The 16066-nt window shown below is 40.2% G+C and overlaps 1 protein-coding gene across 1 annotated transcript; it reads left to right on the top strand.

The window, feature by feature from the left end:
• Positions 1-353: 353 nt before the first annotated feature.
• On the top strand, positions 354-13236 carry wdr45b (WD repeat domain 45B). The gene is made up of 10 exons (XM_086140814.1): positions 354-532; positions 1555-1629; positions 3612-3713; positions 3792-3879; positions 9169-9263; positions 9673-9863; positions 9947-10032; positions 11200-11301; positions 11851-11972; positions 12634-13236. The coding sequence occupies exons 1-10, from the start codon at positions 466-468 to the stop codon at positions 12738-12740; spliced, it is 1035 nt and encodes a 344-aa protein (XP_085996940.1). The 5' UTR covers positions 354-465; the 3' UTR covers positions 12741-13236.
• The last annotated feature ends 2830 nt before the right edge of the window (positions 13237-16066 follow it).

The following is a 16066-nucleotide window of genomic DNA, read 5'->3' on the forward strand; positions in this document are numbered from 1 at the left end:
GGGAAGGGGTGTTAATTGTATAAACCTGCGGGTTTGTTATGGACTACCCCAACCGAGACTCAGTTGGAGCACTTTTTCTGCTTTTTTTTAGTCCCAAATTGATCAGACAGTTACTTAGTCGCTAAACGCACCACGTGCAGAGCAGAATTCATCAATCATATTCGATTAACAATAGTTTTTTAGTCTGACATATCTGGTAGACTTGAAAAACGCTAGAAGATTACTGGTACACGTCCGTAATCAAAAAAAAAAACGTTTCGGTGTTGAAGGTACCCAAGACTGACGGGAGTGGGTGACATCATCTCGGGAGGCTGAGTCCCAGCCTCAGCTGTTTTCCTGCTGCTATCCAGCTCAGTCTCTCCGGAGGAATGACAACGCTAGCTGTCTAGCTCACAGCAGGCAAGCAGCGGTTAGACCAGCGCAAAGCGTTCATAGAATTTAATCATCGGTTGTTTGGTTGGAAGAATGAATTTACTACCGTCAAATCCTCACGGGAACGGGCTTCTTTACGCGGGTTTTAACCAGGACCATGGTAAGAAGTGGAACTGTCACGTTTTCCTTCCATATGACAACTGGCAGCGTCGCGAATGCTAAGCTAACTTTGCTAACGCCATGTCATCTCCTTTTAGATAAACTTACGCTAACAAAATATAATAACAATATTGTGTTCTATGTTTTACTTCAAAACGGGCAATAACTGTAATTCAACAAATGTTACTCTAAATCTTTGAACAGGACAGAGCATTATGTTAGTGTTTTTAGCTATTTGTAGCCCACCCTCGGCTATCGCTAGCGTCGTATTTTTTGTTTTTTTTCAGCCAGCGAGTCATTTCATTTCAAGTAAACATGACAAGTTTCTAGGATGTGCCCCAAATACTTAGCTGTCATCGGAGCACTTAAATGCAAACTATAAGTTTTCTCTCGATGAGAACATTAGTAGCGGCATATTTAAGCTAACATCTACTTTCCATTGACCACCATATAAGTCGAGACGTGAACCACAACTTCGGAGATGCTAGCTACGTTAGCTCCGCTACATCAACTTTCATACTTACTGACGTGCTACTGGTATAATTTTATACAATTTCAAGAGTAGACTAGTGTTTAGAGAAAATTGTGTTTATGTTTTTTAGTTTTTTTTGCAGCGCAAACTACAAGACACTGCTATTTCAAGTCTCATTATACAGCGCATATATATTCATGGCCCGGTTTTCCTCCGCTGCTCACTTTCACCAATGTAGTGACATTATTCACGCCAACTCACAGAGGTGAGTGTCCTGTAGCACGAAGGGAGGATTAATCAATGACCTGACGTGACCTCCCCAAAAACTGGAGCTGATAACTTCGCCAGTCACCATTTCCAGACAGTCTGCCAGAGCCACTTCTCACTGCCAAATAACGGCTCCATTCAGGCGCTGGTTTTGCTTAGGGCCACTTTATTACAATCAGCTCTCATGTTTGTTTGGTGTTAGACTCTGAAAGGCGCTGGTGCCCCCTGTGACTGATGTTCCTCTTAACTGTTACCCGTTTCCCTCTTCATCTGTGTCTCCCCAGGATGTTTTGCATGTGGAATGGAAAATGGATTTCGTGTGTACAACACAGATCCCCTCAAAGAGAAGGAGAAACAAGGTAACACCTGATAAGCCATGTAATTTATGATGAACACAATTTTTTTACTAATATGTTTTTTTGATGGTCAATAATTGTAAAAGCAAATGTTCACTCTGCATGGAAGCCTTGAGTGATGTCAATCCATGCGTCTTCTGTCTGCTGCGCCTACTGTGGCAGGCTTTCTGGAGCACAAGCTTATCAAGATTTCTTGCATCCCTTTCTTGCATGTAATAAAATTTGCAGTAGCCACTCAAATTATGTCAGATACACAACATTGAAAAGCAGCCTGAATGTGAATGTTACTGATAAATCTCTAAATCCCAATGTTTATTTGAATTTTTATATAAAACCAAGTTTTTGAATACATAGTTTCAGCAAGTGCATCAGAACTAATTGTTTGTCCTACATTATACCAGTAATTAAATTAACTTTTGATCATCTATATTCTTATATTGTTTATAGTACTTTGTTTAAGATGCTTTCTAATTTGACTTTTTTTTCTCACCTCAATTTTAGTTAACTCTGTGTTTTGATATGGTGTATAATCGATTGCTTGTGTTTTTTTTTTCCCGTCAGTCTAAAGTTACTAAAATTCATTTGCTGAGCAAATGAGCAAAAGCCTACCTAATAAACAACTGAGTTTAATGAATTGAGTAAAGAATAGCAAATACGGTGCCATGGTTAAATTGGCACATTTTAAAGAAAGAAATCCCCTTAATAATTAACCAAGAAGTGCCTTAATATATCATGAAATTACCTGTAAGTAAGTAAATGGCAGTTTCAAAATAATGACCAGGAAGTTATTGTTCAAACTATCAGAAAATTGGAAATGAATATTAGGCCTACTTTTTGTTTCATTTACAATAAAACTGCGTCTGTAATTATTGAATTATCTTTGAAGGTCAGTCTGGTGATGCTCTTTCACACTCCAGTTATTGACATCACAACATTTGAAATCAACGTCACATACATTTTTAATTTTGATTTGGACGCTGCTTAAGTTACAAAAAGTCAATATTCTCCCAGTGTTCAAAGCCATTAGAGATCTGTTGAGCTGCCTGAGCCTACAGTAGGGAAGTGGATTATCCACTAGATACCCAGAATTACATTTTCATTGAAGCAATGGCTTTCATAAGTTTGTAAATGTCCAATAGACACAACATGGATGATTATGTTTTTTTTTTAACATAGCTCTGAAATATGAATTTGAATGATATTTGTCAAGTATTATACAAATGAATCTGCATCCTTTACCATGATGGTGAGACATTCTTTGTGGTTGACAGCAACTTAGTGAAACTTGCAATGTGGTGTCAAGCTTGAGACAGCAGAACCACAATGTTCCTGCAGAAACATTTTTGTGACTGACCTGCCATACCTCATATACGGAGCAATATAGGAGAGAGTTATGCTGTCTCAGAATACTTAACGTATAGAAAGAAAATTTATTTTGAAAGCAGGAAGGATTAATTAGTGTATCCAAATGTCACCAGCGCAGGCATTTTGAGAGGGAAGTTGCTATGAGCAAAATACTGGTAAACATTTAGCATTGGGTAACATTGATATTATATTCTATATTTCAAACTGTGATATATAACATTTCAATCATTCATATCCGTTTTTCATTGTTTTCAAATTCATGGGAAAACCCTTGACCACTTCAAAAATCAGCCAACCATTATCTTAAATTTACTAAGAAATATTCAATAACAACCATGAAACAAGTTAACGGTTCTTTATTGAAAGAAGTGTTCTCTAAGTCAGAGCAGTGGTGCTGTGTCAGATTATCTTTAAGTTTGATTTAAAATGCTGAAGTCACTCATTTCTTGGTGTTGTGTATGTAACGTGATTTTAAATACATCAGTAGATACTCGTGAAACATCTCAGTAGATATTTATGTATGATACAGTAAAACAGGCTCATGAATATCACATTGATATTTTTCCATTTTGCCAAGCCCTAAATCATCCCATCACTGAATACGTTTTTTTGACATGCAGAGTTCCTGGAGGGTGGGGTCGGCCATGTGGAGATGCTGTTTAGGTGTAACTATCTAGCTTTAGTGGGCGGAGGAAAGAAACCCAAATACCCAACCAACAAAGGTATGTTTAGTTTACATCACCAGGAGTTGGGTGCTCTTAACTACTGTTCTAACTCCTGCTGTTTTCTCCACGCTGCAGTGATGATCTGGGATGACCTGAAAAAGAAGACTGTCATTGAAATTGAGTTCTCAACCGAGGTCAAAGCAGTGAAGCTGCGACGTGACAGGTGACAAATATAAAGATGCCTTGCTGTTAAAGTCCGTTTGACAAAAGTGCTCTTTTTGTTGCTCCTTTGGTTTGTTAGTGTTGCATTGCAGGATGATGGATGAGCAGTGTCTTGACTCAAGAAGACTCCAGTCACATTTGTCGATCAAAGTGTCAGTTGTCTCTGAGGTCATTGTAATGTAAGGCCAGCTTAGATTGTGACATCACAAATATTTAGAAGCCAGTTGTTGGCCAGCATTCAACATCATAATTATGATGTTTAAGTGTAAGCCTCCTCACCCCGTGTCGATTGAACTTCTCAGAATAACCCAAGACAGAATTAGTGACCTCACTTTTGTTCTTAGCTATGTGTAAGAGATAGTTATCGGCTAATCCCTTTAGGGTTGCCACAGCGAATCAACCTCCTCCATCTAACCCTATTCTCTCTATCCTCCTCTCTCACTCCAACTAAATTCATGTCCTCTTTCACTACATCCATTTTTGTTCTCTTTGGTCTTCCTTTAGGTCTCCTGCCTAGCAGTTCAAACTTCAGCATTCTCCTACCTATGTATTCACTATCCCTCCTCTGTACATGACCAAACCATCTCACCCTGGCTTCTCTGACCTTATCACCGAAACATCTTAATCTCTGCTACCTCTAGCTCTGCTTCCTGTCCTTTCTTTAATTCATCACCATATAGCATTGCTGGTCTCACCACTCATACATTTCCTTTCATTTTAGCTGATACTCTATTGTCACACATTACCCCTGTATTCCGTCTTGCTGTGACTAACCTTGATTCCTCCCCTTTTCAGAGCATACCGCAACCTCGAGATTTTCCTCCACCTGCTCCCTCCTCTCACTACATATCACAATGTCATCCATCATAACATCAAACATCATAGTCCATGGAGGTTCCTGTCTAACCTCATCTGCCAGCCTGTTTACCACCGTAAAAAAGAAGGGGCCTAGAGCTGATGTTTTATATAGTCGCATCTCCACCTTGAATTTCTCTGTCATACCTACAGCAAACCTCACATCCTTCATACATGTCCTGCACTAGTTTAACATATTTTACTGCCACGCCAGACTTCCTCATACAGGACCGTACTTCCTCTCTCGGCATCCTGACGTATGCTTTCGTAGATCTACCAAAGCACAATGCAGCTCCCTATGACCTTATCTGAACTTCTCTAACAGTATTCTTAAAGCAAATAGTGTATCTCTACCACTCTTTCTTGGCATGGAACCATACTGTTCTATACAAGTGCTGACTTCCGCTCTCAGTCTAGTTTCCACTACTTTTTCCCATATCCACATTGTATGGCTCATCAACTTTATTTATTTCTTTTTTATTTCTCTATAGTTACTGCAATTCTGAACATCTCCCTTATTTTTAAAAATGTAAAAAACAATCACACTTCTTATCCATTCCTCCATTCCTTTATTTGGCCTTTGCTACCTCTATCTTTACCTTGTGTTCCACCTCCCTGTACTTCGGTCTGCTCTCTACTGTCCCCTCAGTGTCTTACTTCTTCTTTGCTAACATCTTTCTCTGGATATACTCCTGCACTTCCTCAAACCACCACAAAGTCTCCAGATGACACACCAGTTACTCTCCAGTTACTCTCTGCCTTTGGCCTCTTTATCTTCCTTCCCGCCAGATTGATCCTACAAACCACCATCCTATGCTGTCTTGCTATGCTCTCACCTACAGTCACTGATCTCCTCCAGATTACGTCGTCGAGACGAGATGCCGTCTACCTGTGTGCTTAGCTCTTATAAGTTACTCTATGTGTCTGTCTCTTTTGACAAAAAGTATTCACTACAGCCATTTCCATCCTTGTTGCAAAGTCTAACACCACCTGTCCCGCTTTGTTCCTATCCTGGATACTGAACGCGCCCATTGCTTCTTCATCATCTCTGCTGGCTGCACCAACATATCCATTGAAGTCTGCACCAATTACCTCTCTATCACCTCTGGGGATATTCTGCATCACTTCCTCTAACTCACTCCAGAATTTTCCCCTCTTCTCTAGTCCACATTCCACCTGCAGGGCATAGACACTAACGTCATTGTGCATCATACCTTACATTTCTAGTTTCAGACTTGTCACTATCCTACACTCTTTTCACCTCCAGAACATTCCTAACAAACTCGTCATTCATGATAACTCATACTCAATTTATCTTCCTTTCAATATCAAGATAGTGCAACTTGAAACCTGCAACTAAGCTTCTCACCTTGATAACTTTCCACCTGATCTCTTGGACAACAGTATATCAACATTCCTTCTCTGTATCCTGTCAACCAACTCCAGCTCTTCCTGTCATCATCCCAATATTCAAAGTCCCTATTCTCAGTCCCAGATTCTTGCTTCTCCTCTCTGCTTTGGAGAAAACCCTCCTCCTCTCCCTTTTTCGACCCACTGGTACCCTGTAGGTTGTTTGCACCAATGCCGGTCATTGTTAAACGGGCCTCGACAGATCCGGTATGAGAGTCGTAGGTTTGATTTGCATATTTGGTTTTGGCAAAAGTTTTCTGCCGAATGCCCTCTCTGGTGCAACCCTCTGCATTTATCTGGGCTCGGGACTGGCTCAAAAATTACACGGGCTTGTGCCCCCCTGAGGCTGCATTTACAAAGGGATGCGGTATTCAAACATTATTAGTAGCATGAGGATACTATTGTGCTATTAACATATTAAACAATTGTGTATAAATAGTTCCAAACATAGACAGGCGATTGTAGATGATTTGGTCTCCTGTCAGCTGCACATCGACAAGTGTGAGCCGCCTCCAGGGTAAATTCTTTCCTTTATCTCATTTGCTGCTGTTAGATCATTGTTAGTTCAAATGGCTGCTTCAGGCCACACTGATTCACTTTCTGCAAGTCACGATCTGGTACAGCATCCGAACTATAGCTTAACATGAGTGTTGATGCCCTGTTCCCTCTTTTTGTTCTCACTATCATTGGGGTTTACACTGCTTCAAATATGTTTTGTATATGCCAAGTCATCAGCAGCTATTGCTGCAGCCATCCGAATTAATTCTTGGTTAATCTGGAAGTGCTGTAGGGGGGTATATTAAACTCGTAATTGCCTTAATTGTTTCCAAGGCAACAGGGCTTATCAATGGCTGAAATGCACTGATATCATCAGCACTGGCAAGAGAACAGCAGCATCATCACCATCAGTTCTGTTGAAAGGACGTCTTTGTGTAAAGTCACTGTAGAGATGACGTGACCTACCTAGGCTGTAACAAAGCCTAACTGGTAGAAACTACACTTCATTTAAAAACATTCTGTCCTGGTACGTATGTGTAGGTGTATCCTCTTCGTGCACATGGGCAAACATCTCAAAGGGCCTGAATGTCTTAAAAATAAATAAGTCAAACGTGTGCATCGACCATAAACTACATTACTTGCAATTCATGCCGATCATGTTACCCTCACTGACGGCATCCCGCCATTAGATTGCAGTGTATCCGCATCCGTGCGATTTTCAACAAGTTGAATTGAGAAATATAAATGATCCATAAATGTCCAAGAAGAGAAAAGTTGATGCAGATGGAAGGTTGTTTCAAGAGAGATGGGAAGATGAATACATGTTTATGCTTCAAGGAGAAAAAAAAGTATGTCTTTTGTGTTATAAGCAGTGTTGGTTATCAGAGTACAATCTATGTAGGCATTTTGTCACCAAACACGGAGGTAAGAATGCTGAAGTCAGCCTTCCAGAAAAACAACAAATTGTCCAAGAATTAAAAGTAGCAATGTATTTAGTCTTTGCAAGTTTGTGTATTTATGCAGACAAATCTGCAAGGCTGAGTGCAGCCATTTGTTTTTGTAAAATTCTACATCTGTGACATCTTCTTAGCAGCTCACAGTTGTTAGTTGTACTTATTCTGTTATTCTGCCCCTCTCAATTGCGCCAAAAAGGAGTGGAACAAAGTTAATGTCATAACTAGTGTTGGGTGATATTTTTCTTTATTCAGTTGGATAGTTTGATCATTGATTGATAGAGTAATGTGGGTTTCTTGACCTGACGATATTAAAAGATTTATGTTGTAACAGAGCAACTCATAAACACACACACACACACACACACACACACACACACACACACACATACACACACACATATATATATATATATGCAAATGCACATGTAACATTTTTGATTCAAATGAATTATCTAGTAGTGGTATCAAGTAGTTACATTTATTCTACATTATATTTGGTTACATTTATACTGTTACCGTTACATGTGGCCATTTGAAAGCAACCATTATGCTGATGCAGCCCTCAGTGAAAATGAGTTTGACACCTCTGCCATAGTACATCCAGGCCTTATCACTGTGATGCTGAACACAGTCCAACACATGCTTGGAAAAGATGCCCTGTGTCTCTGCTTAACTGCATGAGGTTGTTTCTCTCCTGAGTTTAACCAGAAATGTTATGCTGTGCTGCTGGCTTCGTATATTTCAAGTTTTTTTCTGCTGATTTTGTGACTTTTGTTTTTTTTTATTACAACATGCATTGCCAAATACTGTATATCACATGCTACCGAGATGACTTAAATGTGCTTTCAAGATCAATGAAACTAAGACTTGCATACTGAACATATCTTAATGTGATCGATACTTGCCAAAATATCATCCGATTTATGTTGAGGCACTGCCACTGCAAAGTGACAGTGGCAGGTTTAGAATACTTTATTCTGTATTTATCATAAGATGTTACTGCCTGTGTAAATCACAAATTCGCAAAAACCGACTTTATACTGAATGTGGAAGATTCTGGAAAACGAAACCATCAAAATATGGGGAAGTATCTCTTAAAAATAGCATATTGTAATAGGATCTGACTCTTTATATTTGCCATAAAAAAATCTAAAATCTAGTCTTTGTTTCCATCATGCCATGATGTGTGTGATGCTCTTAAATCTTGAAAACTTAAGAGTAAAATCAGACTCAGAAAACTTCATTTGTCTCAAAGGGGCAATTAGGGACAATTCTGCATGGCAGTTCTGTGATAATGAGACAGAGTTAGTGTAAATGTTCCTGCTGTCTCACCGGAACCATAGTAGGCCCGGCCAATATGTCTTTTATTTGGGACACAGTTGACTTTTTAAAAGTGTATGTGGTTAATAGTGTTTCTGATGCGATGACATGATTTTCCATTGGGAAGTAGCTGTGGTGATTCATGGCTGTAAAGAAATTGCTTCACCCTCTTCATCTCTGGGTGTATCAGACACTCACTGTCCTGGCACTTTTGCAGTGTGAATGTTAACTTGTGTGCTCTGTGTTCTTAGAATTGTGGTGGTCCTGGATTCAATGATCAAAGTGTTCACTTTCACCCACAACCCCCACCAGCTGCATGTGTTTGAGACCTGCTACAACCCCAAAGGTCAGCAGTTTTTGGGACTTTCAGAGCAGTGTATTGGTGAATCATGGGCAATTTTTCAGTCAGCAAAAAAAAAAGAGGGAAAATGAGCAAAAATATATTATGTTTTAATATAAACCTTCCTATAAATAGGCGTTAGTGAAATTAAATGCATTGAAACAGAAAAAAACTAACCAGATTTGATTTTACCAGCATTACTTGTATTACAAATAATGATATTGAAATTGATAGAAAATGCCCTAAGAGTTTGGAAGGAAACACATTAAATTGAGCAATGTTTTCATCAATAATTGAATGTTTGAAACCGTAAAAAAAGAAAAAAAAAAAAAAAAAACGCTAAAAAATACACAAAAAAATAAACTAAGGTTAGGTGACACACACAAAGTTGATGTGTAAATCTCCCCTCCACCAGGTCTGTGTGTGCTGTGCCCCAACAGCAACAACTCCCTCCTGGCTTTCCCCGGCACTCACTCCGGCCATGTTCAGATCGTGGATCTTGCCAACACAGAGAAACCCCCGGTCGACATCCCAGCGCATGAGGGCGCGCTATGCTGTATCGCGCTAAACCTGCAGGGCACGAGGATAGCCACGGCCTCGGAGAAGGTAAGAAACGCTGTTGTGTTATTTTATGCATTGGGCTGGAGAGCTCATAGCTGACCTGCTGGGTAACTGTGGTGTCTCTGCAGGGGACTCTGATAAGAATTTTTGACACGTCTGCCGGGCAGCTCATCCAGGAGCTGAGACGAGGCTCTCAGGCGGCCAACATTTACTGGTGAGTGTGGAGGAATCAAGTTTGCATCATCAGGCAGACACACACACACACACTGCGCTCCTCCCACAACACTATGAAGTCTGTGCCAACTGGCTGCAAGAACTGGCTTGCGTCCCTCCTTCCCTGGGCTCACCACCCACAGGAAGGGCCAAGGGGGTCGGGGGCAGTGTGAGCTGGGCGGTTGCCGGAGCCGGGGACCTTGGCGATCCAGTCCTCGGCAGCAGAAGCTGGTTTTTGGAACATGGAATGTCACCTCTCTGGCAGGGAAGGAGCCCGAGCTGATGCGCGAGGCCGAGATAGTCTGACTAGACATAGTCGGACCACCTCGATGCACAGCGTGGGGTCTGGAATCAGGCTTCTTGAGAGGGGCTGGACTCTTTTATTCTGGAGTTCCCTCCGGTGTGAGGGGCTGGGCAGGTTTGGGCATATTGATTGCTGACTCCGGATAGGGGGGGGAAGATGGATGGATGGATGGATGGATGAATGACGTTACGCAGCTTTCTTGTCAACAACAAGAGATCAGTTAATAAAATCACTGCGTCTTAAGCTAATCAAAGATGGCATGTTTTTACACTTCTGTGTAAATATGTTTTGTGTGAAGCGATGTAACCATAGTCCTTTATCTTTGGCGTCTAAACAGCAAGAGTTAGGGGCTCACTGATAAGCCTACAGTGCACTCTTGGTGGCTGGAGGGAAGCTTAAAGTGAGCGTCAGCTTACTGTCGATTTGCTGAATGACTCTCGGTGTCGTCTTCGATGCAGGATGCAGGTTTTTATGTAGAGCAGCCGCCAGCGTCCCAGCAGATCTGCAGCACTCAGTGAGTGGCTGTTAGGTCGGCTCTGTATATCTCCAATTTTACTTCATCATGAGAGCTTACGGAAATGTTATCTTATTTTACTCTCCCCGAACAGAACAGATTAACCACTTTTCCTAAGTTCTGCAGTGTTGCTCAGCATACAGGGAAACATTGTCCATGCGGATTGTAAATTGAGGTGAGGGAGGTGGCGTTGTATTACACGCCAGTGTTGTTGCTGTGAAATACAGTTCAGCCGTGTATATTACGGAGGACTTAGGTAAAAATGAGTGAGGATTAATGTGTCCTTTCACTGATCTGAATGACTGAGGCCTTTTCTTCTTTATCTTGGTTGTCTCTTTTTTTCTATTCAGCATTAATTTCAATCAGGATGCGTCCCTCATCTGTGTGTCCAGCGACCACGGCACCGTGCACATCTTTGCGGCCGAAGACCCAAAAAGGAACAAGCAGTCCAGGTCTGTCTGCTCTTCCGGGGCTGTATTTGGCAGCCTTCAGTTTCTGCGAAATGTCTCAATGACAGTTTACGACTGTACATGAGCTCAATATTTAACTCAAGTATGACCTCCAGTGGAACCCTGTAAAATGGATGTCTCCCACCTGCTCTCTGGAGATTGCGAGCAGGGTAAAGTGAACTGATGGGAAAATGAAACATTGGCACCAAGTATCAAATGGATATCCAGTCATGTTGGGATTATGCCAATAAACATCAGCTAGTTAAACCTTTTCAATAAAACATCTGAAATTCATTAAAGGACAAAACATACAAACCAGCTACTATTTATGTAACAAGATTAAAGAAAAATGTGACATCAGCCATTTATTCCTCTAAATGTGTTCTATTTTTGCCAGAATACAAAATGCCTGCCAACTTGAGCAGGAGAGTGCCAGTGTTTGCGTTTCCCAAATAGCCCTGCTGAGTGTCACCTCGGGCACATTCAGCACGACAGCATTTGTCCGCAGAATAAATCCATACTGAAGGTGTTATTCTGACCTTGTCGTTCCAGCTTGGCCTCTGCCAGCTTTCTTCCCAAATACTTCAGCTCCAAGTGGAGCTTCTCCAAGTTCCAGGTCCCTTCAGGCTCTCCATGTTTGTGTGCCTTTGGAACGGAGCCCAACGCTGTCATCGGTCAGTTTATCGATCGGTCTCTTCGCATCTTCTCTATTTGTCTGGCTTTTATTTACCTGCTGTATCTTCCAATGTCGATCTGAGAATCATAGTGATACATGGTTATATAATCTGATGTATCTCATTGTAGATTTCTTCAAGTATGGAAGGTGGTGATACAGTTTCACTCTGTCTAAACCCAAAGAGATCATTTTGAAAATTGACCATCCTTTATATCCATAGTCTAATAATCTGTCAGGGGAAAATGCCATTAATAAGCAGTCAGTGAGGATTCAGAAATAGCTAGATGGTCCATAAAAATCAGGCAAGAAATCAGACAGTTTGGAAGATGATGGAAGCATACAGAGCTTATTATTTTAAAGACCAAAAGGTTTGGAATATTAAGAACTAATCTCTTAGCAAAAAATTCCAGATTGATGAAAATATATATTTGTCAGCTCAGTGATGCCATATTATTAAATATAATTATATAATGATCTACTTATATTATTTGAAATCTTTTGAATTAATTCGAGGACTCGTTGTATTGGGGACACAGGCGTTGTAATGTCTGTGGACAACTTCCTCACAGATGTTTTTCTTTCTGTTGCTAGATTTGGTAAGATTCGCTGTGCACTGTGACAGACTTTTCTATGCCTCTTCCTCTCCTGCTCTCTCACAGCCATTTGTGCTGACGGCAGCTACTACAAGTTCTTGTTCAACCAGAAAGGGGAGTGTTCCAGAGACGTGTACGCCCAGTTCCTGGAGATGACGGATGACAAAATATGACCTTTCATTAACCGTCCCGCAGCCTGGATCCTCTCGTTTGCGCTTCGAGGGACAAGAAAAGACCCCACGTGACTCCTCATGGCCTTTGACAGACTCTGTTTGAGCATCAGATGCCAGAGGACAGACAACAGGCGGATCACCCATGGACTTTTGGAGACAGACCAGACTCCCATGGCAAACTGGAGGACTGCAGGGGGAGAGCTATTTTGGACAAGACAATACTTTTTAAGATGTCTTCCCAGGACTTTACAAGGATGGCTATTTTTAATCACATAGATGACTCTGCTAGATAGAGAATATTGAGATTTTTGTCAACTAACACCACCTAACCTAAGTCTAGGGAGTGCCTCTGGAGAGACTGGAGAAAGTCAGCGTGCACACACGTCATCCTCATATGTTTGTGTAAATACAAATGTGTGTTTTGAAGCAGGGTCATGACGAGCTGCTGCTGCTGTTTACATCTGTAAAGTCGACAGTAAACATGAACAGAAGCTGATCCCGTGTGTTGTGACACTTCATCTTTAGCATCACTAAGTTTTCTTGTAACGGTTATATGAACGCGAGCGCCATAGTGAATTCCATCGATATGTACAGAATGTTAGAAAACCAACACTTTCCACATTTCCTTTATATCATCGTGCAATATTTTTTTGGACCATGTTTTGTTTTTATGTTTGTATTGAAAAGGCCTTGTGGGAAATGAGTGTCATTTCTGAGTAAGAAGGAGCAGCCTAACAACTGTAAATACTACAATACCAAATATTGGGCAACGCTGAGCAGATGCTTAGCATAAAAACACAAAACCGCCAGCCATTCTCAGTCCAAATAAAATACAGCAACCGGGACTAAAGCTCACCAAGTACAGGGTTTCTGCACAACCTGCAAAACAGCTGACTAATGTTGTAGTCAGGAAAGAAAGCAAAATGTTATTTCTTTAGAGCTGTGTGTTGTTCAAGAAAAAAGAATTGAATATTTATTTCAAATCAAAGCATTATCTGGTAAATTTCCTAGAAGAAAAAGAGAATGAACAGAAGATGCTGAATACTGAAGATAGCATAAAAAAAAGTACCGGAAAGATTCTTCTGTGTGTCACCAAATAACTAATTATATTAATATTTTCCTGAAATTAACATTAAAAATACTTGATTATTTCAATTCAGCACCGATTATTTGTGGGAAGGGAACATTTTTCCTGCTGGATGGAAAAGACTGACCCCTGTAACTGCAAAGACTTCTGTTGACAAATAATTGGGGTTTGATATTTCAAACAAAACTTGTGTTAATAGTGGGCTTTTGTGCTGGTTTCACATTTATCTTTATCTTATGATAGTCATGAATACTATTAAGTTTACAATTTCCGAATGGTTTAAGGCCAGTTCACCCCTGCCCCCCCCCAAAAAAAAAAAAAAAAATTCAGCCAACTCTATTATGATGAAGTAGCGGAACGGGAAAAAATTTAACTTTGACAGCAGCATCCTCGAAATTGTGACCCACTTGATTCAAATAAATAGGAAAAACAGTTCCTTGTAATTATAACCTGTGTTTATGTTCAAGTATTAGGTCAAAACTGAAACGATAAAGGTGCCCTTTTAAACATTTTGGTGCAATTTCTCTAGCGATACCTAATTCAAATCTGTTGTGATTAAGAAAAAAAATGGGACATTTCTGGCAGTCTGCAACTTTCATGGCCAACAACCTTAGTAAACTGGTTTCGAGATTTAATAAAATAATATAGATGAAATTCCTCCAAAAGCCAAAGCAAATGTTTAAACAAACTTTCTTTCTCTCAGCAGCCGTTAGGACAACCGGCAGGTCAACACAGGTGTACTTACTCCATTAACAATTTAGCCATAGAAGTTCAATTAAAGTGATCAGTATCACCCATGTTAGCCTGCAGTGAGGAAGGTCTATTAATGTGATTGATTCTCGCTGTGCGTGTGTGTGTTACATTATATGACCCCCTGGAAAAACTTGTTGAATCTGGGAACTGAACTGCAAGTACTGTACATTTAGATCAACGCGAATCAGGGAACCTGTTTTGCCTGCATTATAATCAGGTCTGTTTGGTGTGGATGCACAATGTAGATTGTGGCTAATATGCAGAAATAAGTTTTTTTTTTTAAACTTCAACAATATTTCACTCTTGCATCAGATTGTATGTCTGTGTCTCAGCACTCGCTCACAGAACACAGAGAGATGCTGCACAAACTCAAAGCCAACTCGTATCTCACATGTGGAATGATTGTAAATCCTGCGTTGAATAAATTTGTGAATAAATTTTGCTTTTACATTGAAGCTTTAAGGGCTGTCTCCTGTGCAAGCTATTAGAAACATTTCAATAAGTTCCATCTACATGCAATTTAAGATTTTATGGTAATTTGATGTTTAAAGAAATCCTAAAAATCTCAATTCTTTCACGTTTCTTGTGTGTTCCTTGAAACAAATTTTCAGCTTTTCCCTTCCAATTCAGATATTTTCAAGTAATTTTTGCTAAATATTGACAAAATGTTACTGTTTCTGTTCCTGTTGAGTTCTAAACTTCTTTTCAGTTTTGTTTTAGTGATGACTGACACATTTTGGGGAAACGGGGTTCGTTGCTTCACATTTTGCTATTCATGGCTTCTAGTATTTTACAACAGGTCAACCGTTGCACATTTGCAACCCCGTTCATTTATTTATAAAGGAATGATAGAAACACCAGAAAGGAAGCTCTCTTTCACTGACGGCGGCGAGGTCTGTCACTGTGTGTTGCTGCCACAGAAATACCCGGCTGACACTTTTATAGTTTTCCTTGGTATCTTGTTCTGAGCGAGAGGAAATGTCACACACAAATTTGGCTGGATGTGTACCGAGCTGCGCTCAAACCTCAGGGCAACACTGAGTGGAAGCTCGTCCATACAATTCCTGGAGATCCCTGTAAAAATGAATGATGCTAAATGTCTTTGACAAACTGCTAAAAAAAAAAACTTTGCAGCAGAATATCAGAAATATCTTCCAAATTTACATGAAATTAACAGCAAACTGCCTTGAAATAAGCAGAAAATTACCTACGAGACAAAGGGGGAAAAGGCCAATAAATGGTTTCAGTGATCTTAAAAGGTAACTGCATCAAAAATAAACAAACAAACAAATAAATAAATAAAAACAAGAAATAAGATTAAACACCTCCCATTTAAACACACTGTTTGAGCCTTGTAATGCTGTGAACATATTCAGGGGATTTATTTGCTTTGTGTATTGTATACAAAAATAAAGCTAATGATTTGTATTGAATGAGAGATAAGGTGCACTAACTATTGTGGTATTAGTTTGGCCGCATCAACCAG

Source organism: Fistularia commersonii, chromosome 33, assembly GCF_037954325.1.
Source record: "Fistularia commersonii isolate RoL2024-O1a breed Wild chromosome 33, RoL_Fcom_v1.0, whole genome shotgun sequence".
Lineage (NCBI taxonomy): Eukaryota > Metazoa > Chordata > Actinopteri > Syngnathiformes > Fistulariidae > Fistularia > Fistularia commersonii.

What these genes read in the sequence shown, in the direction of transcription:
- wdr45b (XM_086140814.1), top strand. Translation starts at nt 466, where the DNA reads ATGAATTTACTACCGTCAAATCCTCACGGGAACGGGCTTCTTTACGCG. An exon ending in CAAAGAGAAGGAGAAACAAG is followed by an intron (nt 1,630 to 3,611) that starts GTAACACCTGAT and finishes TTTGACATGCAG; the next exon opens with AGTTCCTGGAGGGTGGGGTC. An exon ending in AAAAGGAACAAGCAGTCCAG is followed by an intron (nt 11,302 to 11,850) that starts GTCTGTCTGCTC and finishes TTGTCGTTCCAG; the next exon opens with CTTGGCCTCTGCCAGCTTTC.